Source organism: Morus notabilis, unplaced genomic scaffold (genome assembly GCF_000414095.1).
Source record: "Morus notabilis unplaced genomic scaffold, ASM41409v2 Scaffold2224, whole genome shotgun sequence".
In the NCBI taxonomy this organism is placed as follows: Eukaryota; Viridiplantae; Streptophyta; class Magnoliopsida; order Rosales; family Moraceae; genus Morus; species Morus notabilis.
Window position 1 is genome coordinate 260,365 of NW_010367012.1, and position 9,997 is coordinate 270,361.

General features: G+C 35.2%; 3 protein-coding genes across 6 annotated transcripts in view; 1 reads left to right on the forward strand and 2 right to left on the reverse strand.

Moving 5' to 3' along the window:
* Positions 1-549: 549 nt before the first annotated feature.
* On the reverse strand, positions 550-1,493 carry LOC112094174. The gene has a single exon (XM_024174458.1). It carries the CDS (start codon positions 1,325-1,327, stop codon positions 749-751), a length of 579 nt encoding a protein of 192 aa, XP_024030226.1. The 5' UTR covers positions 1,328-1,493; the 3' UTR covers positions 550-748.
* Positions 1,494-1,790: 297 nt separating this feature from the next.
* LOC21395027 (ubiquitin-like protein ATG12) lies at positions 1,791-4,100 on the forward strand. Of its 3 annotated transcripts, none has more exons than XM_024174455.1 (6): positions 1,791-1,996; positions 2,104-2,162; positions 2,547-2,615; positions 2,698-2,760; positions 3,460-3,539; positions 3,770-4,100. In XM_024174455.1, exons 1-5 carry the CDS (start codon positions 1,960-1,962, stop codon positions 3,517-3,519), a joined length of 288 nt encoding a protein of 95 aa, XP_024030223.1. In that variant the 5' UTR covers positions 1,791-1,959; the 3' UTR covers positions 3,520-3,539; positions 3,770-4,100. The 3 variants fall into 3 exon arrangements, with proteins under 3 accessions (XP_024030223.1, XP_024030224.1, XP_010109945.2); XM_024174456.1 differs by having other exon boundaries at positions 3,777-4,100; XM_010111643.2 differs by having other exon boundaries at positions 1,793-1,996; positions 3,460-4,100.
* Positions 4,101-4,812: 712 nt separating this feature from the next.
* Positions 4,813-9,997, reverse strand: part of LOC21395028 (splicing factor U2AF-associated protein 2) — a 7,987-nt gene continuing 2,802 nt past the window's right edge. For both annotated transcript variants that reach the window (XM_024174449.1, XM_024174450.1), the window contains 10 exons: positions 8,957-9,193; positions 8,676-8,768; positions 8,564-8,602; positions 7,854-7,943; positions 7,666-7,768; positions 7,317-7,397; positions 6,767-6,843; positions 6,204-6,284; positions 5,413-5,504; positions 4,813-5,259 (listed from right to left, as the gene is read on the reverse strand). In XM_024174449.1, coding sequence (XP_024030217.1) covers positions 5,136-5,259; positions 5,413-5,504; positions 6,204-6,284; positions 6,767-6,843; positions 7,317-7,397; positions 7,666-7,768; positions 7,854-7,943; positions 8,564-8,602; positions 8,676-8,768; positions 8,957-9,193 — 1,017 coding nt within the window. In that variant the 3' untranslated portion in view covers positions 4,813-5,135. The remainder of the gene's footprint in view (positions 5,260-5,412; positions 5,505-6,203; positions 6,285-6,766; positions 6,844-7,316; positions 7,398-7,665; positions 7,769-7,853; positions 7,944-8,563; positions 8,603-8,675; positions 8,769-8,956; positions 9,194-9,997) is intronic.

A 9,997-nucleotide genomic window follows, 5' to 3' on the forward strand; every position in this document is an offset into this window, starting at 1 on the left:
TTCTGCTTGAAGGATTTTGGATTCTTGCTTCATCATGGATCTCTTTTTTCGTTACAAAGGATATTTGCATTGAAGTAAAAATTGAGAATTAACACTTCTCTAATTAGAAAAAGCTGAGAAATGAACAAATCATTAATTAGATTTTTTCTCCAACATTTTTTAATTTTTTGGATTTTTTTTCAAAGATAATAAAAAACATCATATTTTTCCAGAATTGTTACTTTTGATACCCAAGAGAAGCTTCAAGAGAGTTACTTGCAGAAGTCGGTAAAAATTGCCGACATACTTCTTCAAGTTGGTTTGACTGATACACTGCAAATAAAATTCAAATTAACGACACTTTGGTTACTTCTTCAAGTTGGTTTGACTGATACACTGCAAATAAAATTCAAATTAACGACACTTTGGTGTGCACGTTAGTTGTTCTTTAACGTGGGAAATGATTTAATTACATCAATTTAATGACGTTGGCGACCATTATAATAAAATTAAAAAAATAAAAATTAAACTGTCACCTATTAAATGTGTGAGGTTAGGAATCCGTGTCAATAATTCTATAACAATAGAATAGTCATCTCATCAACATATATATAACGAATTGAACAAATAACCCAATAAGCAAAACGAAACATGAAAAAAAGAATGAAACAATACAATACACGCATATATAGAGATCTAATATATCACCATATCATGGATAGTGATGTCAATGAGACCCCAAAAAACGAAAAATAGTAAGAAAAAAAGTTCAAACTTGGAAAGGCCACGGCCAATCCTTCAAATCTTCCTCCTGCTGAAACTTCAAACCTTCCTCCTGCTTAACCTTGGCACTCCTTCTGACCACCATTGCCTTTCCATCTCCTCCTTCAACATAAGCATAATACTTCAAGAAGAAGGCAAGCGTCAAAACCACCCATTCTAAGCAAAATATCAACACACTCAATCCACCTCCCAATTTGAGTATCACAGCCCCATCCTCTTCCCTTACGTATGACTCAAGTTTCTCCAAGAAGCTCGACGTCCTCGTGAACACCAGCACCGACACCGACCCCTGGAAGATGGCCATCAGCACCGTCGCCACCATGTGGGTCCCGTACCACTTCCCGGTCCCCGCGGAGGCGGCCGCGCACCCCGAGACGGCCCCGACGATGGTGAGGACGTGGAGGAGGATGAGGAAGACGCCGCAGACGGAGGGGATGAGGCGGAGCGAGAGCATCAGGAAGATGCAGCTGGAGGCGGCGCCGAGGAGGATGTAGTTGCAGAAGAGGAAAGCCTTGTGGGTGTGGTAGTAGCGGGCATGAGGAGCATCATCTATGGGGAGACCCATGTCGGGAATTGCCAGAATTCGATCAAAAAATCGGGGAATTTCTTTGAGTTGGATTGGTTTTTGGAAGTGGGTATTGGAGATTTCTTCTTTTTTTTTTTTGTTGAGATTGGAATGAAAATGAGAGAAAATGGTGATGAGAGTGAATGGGTTTGGGGAGTGGAAGATATAGGGAGAGGTTTAACGGTTATATTTGCTGTAGAGAGGAATCTGACCGTTACGAGGAATATAATTTTCAATTTCACCAAATAATTATGAGTCCGTATCGGTTGTTGTAACGGCTAGTTTTTGCTTTTCTTTTTTTTTTTCTATTAAAAAAATAATAATAAATGAAGTGATGTGTTAGCTGTAAGGCATCTTGCTTTGTTACTGGTGACGTTCGTGTGAGCTTACACGACAGTCATATAAAACGACAACGATAACATAAAACGATTAACTATTGGGAAAACGACATCAATTAAGTGAACAAAACCGAGTGAAGGGTACGATTTTCTTGAGGAAATATTTTTATTTTTTTTATGTTGCCCATTTTTCATCGTCAGTAGTTTGACCTAATTTTCCCTCAAAACATTTTCTCGGGAAAATTCGAGAAAATAGCAAATTCGGGGCAATAATGTTTTGATCCGAGAAAGGCGATGAGCGGTACCGAATCTCCGAGCGCTGTTCGAAAAGGTGAGCCCCAAATCGAATTTCTTGATTCTAAAATTGGGAATTTTTGAGTTTGAGGTTGGTTTTGCAATTATTTAATTTTGGTTTTGGGCGTTCAAATTTGGGTGCAGTGGTTGTTCATCTGAGAGCCACAGGCGATGCTCCTATACTCAAGCAAGCCAAGTTCAAGGTTTTTTGTACTTCACGCTCTCTGAAATTTAGGGTTTTAATTGTTGCTGTGTTTATTTTTTTTCTATTTGCTCTGATTCTGATGATTATTTTGGGTTTCTGTAGTGGAAATTTAATCAAAGATTTAAAATTTTGTATGTAGTTGTAGTTGAATTATGCATTTCACTGACTTTCTGGAAGCTTGTCTTTTTTTTTTCTGAAGATTAGTATTAAGGTTTATGTAGTGTAAAAATTTTTACCCTTGATTTAAATTTGTTAGTACAATTGAACTGAATTGAATTCAATTCTGCATACGGGCTTTTGAGAGGTTTAGATGTATTTCCTGCAAAGAGATAACATTCTGATGTAGTAGTGTGAGTAATCAGATGTTGTTCCTGTATGGCAGATACCTGGAACTGACAAATTTGCAAAGGTTATTGATTTTCTAAGGCGACAACTTCACCGAGATACATTGGTAGATGATTTCTGTTATTTCTTCTGGTTGATTCTTTCTCTCCAAGTTTAAGAGGATTGATCTGTTTTTCATGGTTTTGTAGTTTGTGTATGTCAACAGCGCATTCTCCCCGAACCCTGATGAATCTGTCATCGACCTCTATAATGTATGTTCTTAGGGCCTCTTTTTCTGATCAATTGGTAGCAGATCTTGAGAAACAATCATGGAATTATTGTTAAAATACTATGAATTGATGGCCAAATGCATAGGGGAAACCTGTTATTCTTTCAAATGTGATACTTTCAAAGAATTGGTACTGAAAGAGTCCATATTGTAAAATATTTATGCTCTGTCGGACAACTGTTTCTCATAGAACACTTTCTGCAGTATCCTCCCACTGGACACTACCAATGCCCTTGTTCTCATACGTTTCAACTTTTTTGTCTGTTTGACTTCTCTGATTTTGTTTTGTTATGTTTTTTTTTTTTTTTCCTTTTATTTTGTTTTGTTTTTTTTTTTCCCCAGTTTATTCATGTGGTAATATATGATCCTTTTAAAAATAATTACATATGCTTATCACTTGAACAGCTGAACCTACAGCTGAATGCTTTATAGAACTGCATAAAACGGCTCTTGATTTTTTCTTTGCTTTCTATTCGTGAATCATTGTAGCGATGTTTTATAGATGATTGTGTATTTGGTATTGTATTTGCTTGTATCTATCTATCTATTTATAAATCTATATTTTTTAAAAGTACATTTTTAGCACTGACCTTTTTCCCTTTTTTCTTTTTTCTCTTTTTTTTTTGAATAGGTATTGACCCTTTTTTTTTTAAAAAAAATTTGTTAATGCTTTGATGTGCAGAATTTTGGTTTTGATGGTAAACTAGTTGTCAATTACGCTTGTTCGATGGCGTGGGGCTGATTCCAGGCGATGGTTCACAGGTTCTAAACTATTCTGATTACAACTGTGATTTGCATTTGGAGTTTGCTCTCTAAAATGACCGCCATCTTAGTACTATTTTAGATTTTATCTACCCCTTTAATTGATCAATTAAAGAGAAAAGCGAAGAGAGAGACAAAGAGAACATAGGATAAAAGAAATATAGAGATTGGATAAAAGAAAAAGAAGGCGGGTTTTTCATCTCTAACGTGTACGTGTCTTGTATTTTGAGGGCGAAGGCAGGTTTTTCTTCCCTAAGCAAAGGGAACATGGGATGCTGCTGGTAGTAGATTGAAGACTGATCAGGAATATAGAGATTGGATAAAATAAAAAGAAGAAAAAAAAACTGTGCGTTTGATTGGTAGATTCATGTCATTGTTCGTGACTCGTTACAGTATTCTGAATTATGATTTTGAATTTATGAACCAAACGTCCACTAATATTTGTAAATTTTTACAGGACATTTAGTTACCAAAAGGTTTGGAATTGTGCATATCATGGATTTAATATTACTTAGGGGTTGTTCTTTTGTAACAAAATTCAGAAAAAGTTGAAACTCAAGTTACAACTTATTTTAAGTTCCCGTTCTTTTAAGTTTCAATTTTATTCAATTTTATTTAATTTTATTTAAGTTACAATTTCAACTCAAGATATAATTTAAATTCAACTTAAAAATTACACTCAAGTCACACTCTAAAAGAACGTACTCTTGTACTTGAAACATTTTTTTGTTTCTTTCTTTTTATTGATTTGGGGTATAAAGCTTTAAATTCAAATTTCTTCTTGTTTTTCGTGGAACAAGTACTTAGCTGTTCAAAGATGCAATTATAGATTTTGGACGGATTTCATTAGCCACAGGTACCGAAATGTATTTGCCGGGAAAACAAACGGCACAAAAACACACACAAGATAGTTTCAATAGCCGTCGTACTTAAAAAAGAAAAAAAAGAAAGAAAAACAAAACAGATAATTATACTTAGATAGGCCTTACGTATTTGCATTGCTTTTGTTTTGTTTTAAGTTATGGGCAACTGATATATGTTTCAATCAATACATACAATGAAAGAAAAACAACTGTAAAATGGTTCTCTCAGCCTAATTTTGAAAATTTCACCACCACTTCCCAAAACTCAAGAGAAAGAGATCGCAATTTTTCACCCTCAGCCAGCCAGATTGGTCGATCGACCTGTTTTTCACAAAGGACATTTCACAATTTGCTGTTTCGGAAAACGACATTAAAAAGTCGTGTAAAATATATATATAATTTAACAGCCGTTTCGAGTTCTTGGAAGCCGAATAAAAAATTTCTAGCATTCAATCCTTTCAAGGCAAGAGGCAGCCTGATCAACAATACCAAATTAAGGGTCCCAATTCCAGACGATCTTGTTTTTTCGCAGGTAAAAGTAGTTTTTGCAAAATTCCTCACAAATTCTTTACAAATGGCCATAAGCTATTTCAAATCCTATACGAAAACCAAGAGGGCTATTCTAAAAGCACAAAAGTCGTCATGAAAGATTTTTCTGGTCTGGGAATTTTACAAGGAAAAACTGGTATGGAACCACATGTATAGATGGAAAAACTGTGTAGTTGAAATTGACTTAGTCAGCTTCAAGTTCAGTACCAAACTGCTCCAACCGCGCAGCATCCTCTACCAAATCCCTGACCAAAGCATGGTTAACGACACCATCATCCTCGCTCGCATGTATCTGCTTACCACCGAACCTAAATAGAAACAAAGATCAATTATAAACTAAACCTAACCTGAATTAACACCAAATCCAACTTGCAAAGGAAGAGCCAGCGACAGCCAACAGATAAAACTATTTTTTAGTATGTAAATTTCAAACATGACACAGAAGGGTTTCAAGAAATTACCATCTTCCATTCATCATATCTATGCACTTTTGAGCGTCCTTCCTGTCCTTGTATTTCACTAAAACAACACCCTGTGGATGATTCTCGCAGACCTGCAACAAAATTAAACACAAATTTTATTTAAGAAGACAATTAGGACATGGATATGCCAACCAAATTAGAGCAAAAGTCCAGCGACTTATAAATATGTTGACAACAAGGGATACTTCATAAAACTCCTCTTTCTTAAGTTAGTTAAAACATTCTACAAGCCAACCCTGATAATATATCATGACACTGAAATAAAGGAGCAAATAAGTGATCCAGCGAACAGAAAATGCAACACCAAAAGACGCTTGTGTCATTGTAACCTTATCAGAAAATAACGAAGACAGTCGTGGGAAAGCTAAAGTTTCTTCAGTTTACCGTGGTATTTAAACAACACAAAAATAAAAGTAGTCTTGGTCACCAAAGAAGAGCAGCTGCAGTTGTTTAGTAATCTCAATTCCATACTTGACAAGAAACAATGTTTTTTAGCATGTTTGGCAAGACATCTGAAAGGTTTGGACGTAACCTTTGTCAAAGCAAACAGTAAAAGGTGGAACCAATCATGTGAAAAGAGAAAATTGAACAAGGCATACTTCAAACTATAGACGAAAATTCTTGAACAAGGCTTTTGGATTAGTCAGCAATGATCATTACAAACATGCCCAGCTATGGTGGATGTTGTCGAAGATTTGAAGATAACATACAATAGAAATGATCGCTGCAAATCTATAATCTATGTGAAAGAAAATAGACAGTAGGATTACCTTAACGGAGTCCACTGGACCAAGCTTGGAACATTCCTCCTGAACATCTTCACCGAGTTCCAATTGTAAATTTTCATCGGCCTGTAAAAGTAAAGTAAACTCTCAGTTTCATACAAGGTGCAGTAAACAGTTGGATCATTCCTTGTGTATAGGGGCTTGTCCCATACTCTTAGGAAAGCTGAAATTTAGTGATAAGAAATAAAGAGAAAAAAAGGGCACAATGAATCCCCCGCATGAAAAAAAAGGAATGAAGAGAAAACCAATTACACAACACTCTACGCATTGTAAGAATCATCGGGGAAAAAAAAAAAGAGGTCAGAAACATGCAGAGAACAATATACTAAATCCAGAAACCCTCAAAAATGATTTACAGGGAAGACGGCAATGTGTTTTAATAGATACTTAGCCTAGGAAACGTGCCTTTTACATTTTAGAAAGCGTTCCTAAGCACGCATCTCAAGAACTGACTAGTTACTAAAAGGGCAATCTTAGAGGGCATTATTCAGTAATCGAATCAAATGCAAAATAATTATTGAGAAGAGATTTCACAACAGTCAACCTACCCTCATTTCAGCAGGGGTAAACATGTTCCGAAGAACAACGGTAGCTGGAATAGACACCTTTGCATCGTCACGGCCACCTGTCAATGAATAAGTGCAAAACTCTAGATTGGAACAGCATGTAAAGATAAACCTAAAATTTTTCCAACCAAAAAAAAAAAAAAAAAATCACCAGCATTAAAAAAGTACAAATTACAATCTCAGACTAATACGTGCTACAAGTAGAACAGTTATAGTTTTTCTTTTAGTTTTTTCTTCCCCAACTAAGAAACAACACATTTCAACCAAATTGATAAAAATAAAATGCCGAATGCAAATCTGGAACGTAAATAGAAAAGGGAAACAAAGTCTAGTAAACATTTCCACATTATTTTGGAAAAAATAAAAAATAAAAAAGATTCTTGGACATAAAGATCAATCAACGGCAAATGACGTCCAGAATATCAAATAAACTGGAAGGAAACAATAAGGAAAAATGAAGCAGCATGCAGTATATGGTCAACTTACAGAATAAAATAAAGCATTAGAGAGGGTGCAACATAAGAGAACCTACCCCAGCCAAGCATCTTGTCTTCTACCTTCTTAAGTTTCTTCTTCTTCTTATTGTCTACTTTCTTGGAGATAAACCTCTCCCCTGCATTATGAGTAACGGAAACTCATAGACTAATCACGTACAAGACAGAGATTGGATGGAGATTCTTTCATAGAAGGTAGGCAAGCAATCATCAGGAGTGTCCCATACATATGTTTTTGTGTTTTACTAAATTGCATTACTAGTACAGTATTTAACTATTGTGTATAATTCAATATACAAAAATAAAAACTACCAAATCTGATGTGTCAAATGAGGTACAAGTGATATAAATTACACCCTAATACAGTTAAACGATTGGAGTTGTTACCTTTCTGCTCGAACTTAGCCTGGGTGACTGACATTGGAATCTTGTCACCCGGACGTAGAGGTGATCCATCCAAAATTTGCAAAGCCAGAGGCACTGAAGGTTCCTAAAGTACACATACACATAATGAACCCCAGGAAGAGTAAAGAAAGTTCAAATTTCATAAGCAAAGTCTATGCAAAAGCCAGTACCTTCAGATATGTAACAAGTGCATCTCCTTTCTTCCTTCCAGTCTCTTTATCAACATACAGCTTTACACGAGGCTTTTTCATTTCTGGATCCTATGGATTATTAAATGTGTTTGTTTAGAACGAGATAGTTTAAAAGAATGACACATTCTATTGTATGAGAGAGTGTGTGAAGCACAATAAGAACCCATAGCATATTACATTTTTTTTTTTTTGGGGAAAGTACAACATTTTAAATTTGTGAAAGAGAAACAAAGCCAAAGATTAATTCCACATTCAATCAAAAGCTCCATAAATCCAAAGTTACAGAAGAAAAGGATAATTTTCCCATGACATCGAAATGAATGCAATGAGGAACAAGATATAGATAGCTAGAAATTTAAAATTATGTTGATCTATTAGGACTTTTGGATTATTTAGGTTTGATTAAGTTCATCTCATACTGGATTGAGTTTATCTGATTATTACTTGTTCTTTCTCTATTAATAGACCTATCCATTATATTTTCAATTCGGACTTAATAGTTGAATGAATATTGAGATTTCAAATTTATTCGAGTTCTCATTCTCTTTCTAATCTCTATTGGTTCTATTTCTCTAACTTAATACCATCTCTTCTTTCAGTTCTACATGAGGAGGACAATCCCAGCACGCAAGACCATGCAAAAATAAAACGCAAACTAAATAATTTAACAAAAAGTAAAAAATATGCACCTCCTTTATTATCCCACACTTGGAGAATACTTCCACCACCTGCAATGAATTCCTTTAGCACCTAGCCACAAGTAATATGCTAGGACAAGAAATAACAATAATTAAAGCTTACTTCATCAAGTGTAACATCATCAGGCAAGCCAGTCACATAGACATGTGTATTGACTTTTAACTCAAACCAGCTGTCAGGAGGTTTATTGGCTTCCTGCACAATGAAAAAATAAGTACAAAAGAAGACACAGCGGGCAGCAACCAATAGGTTCAGGATCAGCAAAAATTAGTCAAATAGTTTCAATATCAAGACAAACAAAAAGGAAGTCAAATACCCAACAAACGAAAAAAAAAAAAAAAAGAAATAATCAATTCTGAAATCACAAATAAAAAACAGTAAACCTTCTTCGTAGCTTCCTTGTCATCCAGTTTTCTCTTTCCATTTTGCTTTCCTTCCACTGCCTCATTGTTTCCATTTTCTTCTTCTTCTTTTGCAGGGGGATTAGATAGATTTACGGTTTCCTTAACTTTTTCAGTTGCAGAAATATCAGAAGAATTAACAGTTGGAAAGACCTCCTCCTCTTGCAAGAAAGTCATGTCTTCTAAGACGTACTCATTGCCTCTACCATATGCACTATCCTATTACATGTAAAGCCAGTTGAAAAGACATTAAAAAACGAACATCCTGAAAAGAAACTTGCACCAAGAGAAAACTAATGCCGCGGATAGGTTATTCACGCATAGAATATTACAGTGATATTTAAGGAGAAGGAATAAAATACAAAGATGGGACATAAGGTGTAAATCATCATTTTTCTGGAAAAACAAATTTAAACAATTCAAGTTTTATGTTAAAAAAACATAATAAATGCAATCTGAAACAAATAGTTGTTTTATTTATTTACTTTTTTTTTAACACATTCTGCATCATGAGAAAATAATGGGCAGCACGCACAAGGAACTATAGCATACCAACTGAACCTACACATGAATCCAAACAAGTTGGAGACATTAATCTTTAGCACCAGAAAAGAAAGGTTTTGGCGAAGTGAGAAATCGGATAAGAATTACCCAAGCAGTACAAGGAACTGTAACTTGTAAACTAGACACTTCGCATCATTAGAACAAACAAATGATGAAGAAAAGCGATGTTTAGCCAAAAGAAAGTAAGAAAGTAAGAACGTGGAGAATCAGAATAGGAACAACAACATTGAAAATAAAATGAAGTTGGAGCAAAAGTTATGCTTATCAAGAGAAATCAACTGAGGAGACAGATATTGGAATCTGATGATTAATTTCAGTAGTGTGCTATAACGAAAGAGTGATGGGAACAAGTGGCAACTGAGGTGGAGTTCTTTCTATTACGCTTACAGCTTGCCAAGATTTTAGCCAGGGGAATGACATGATATTGATCCCATTCCCCCCCACACCACCGTTAAAAAA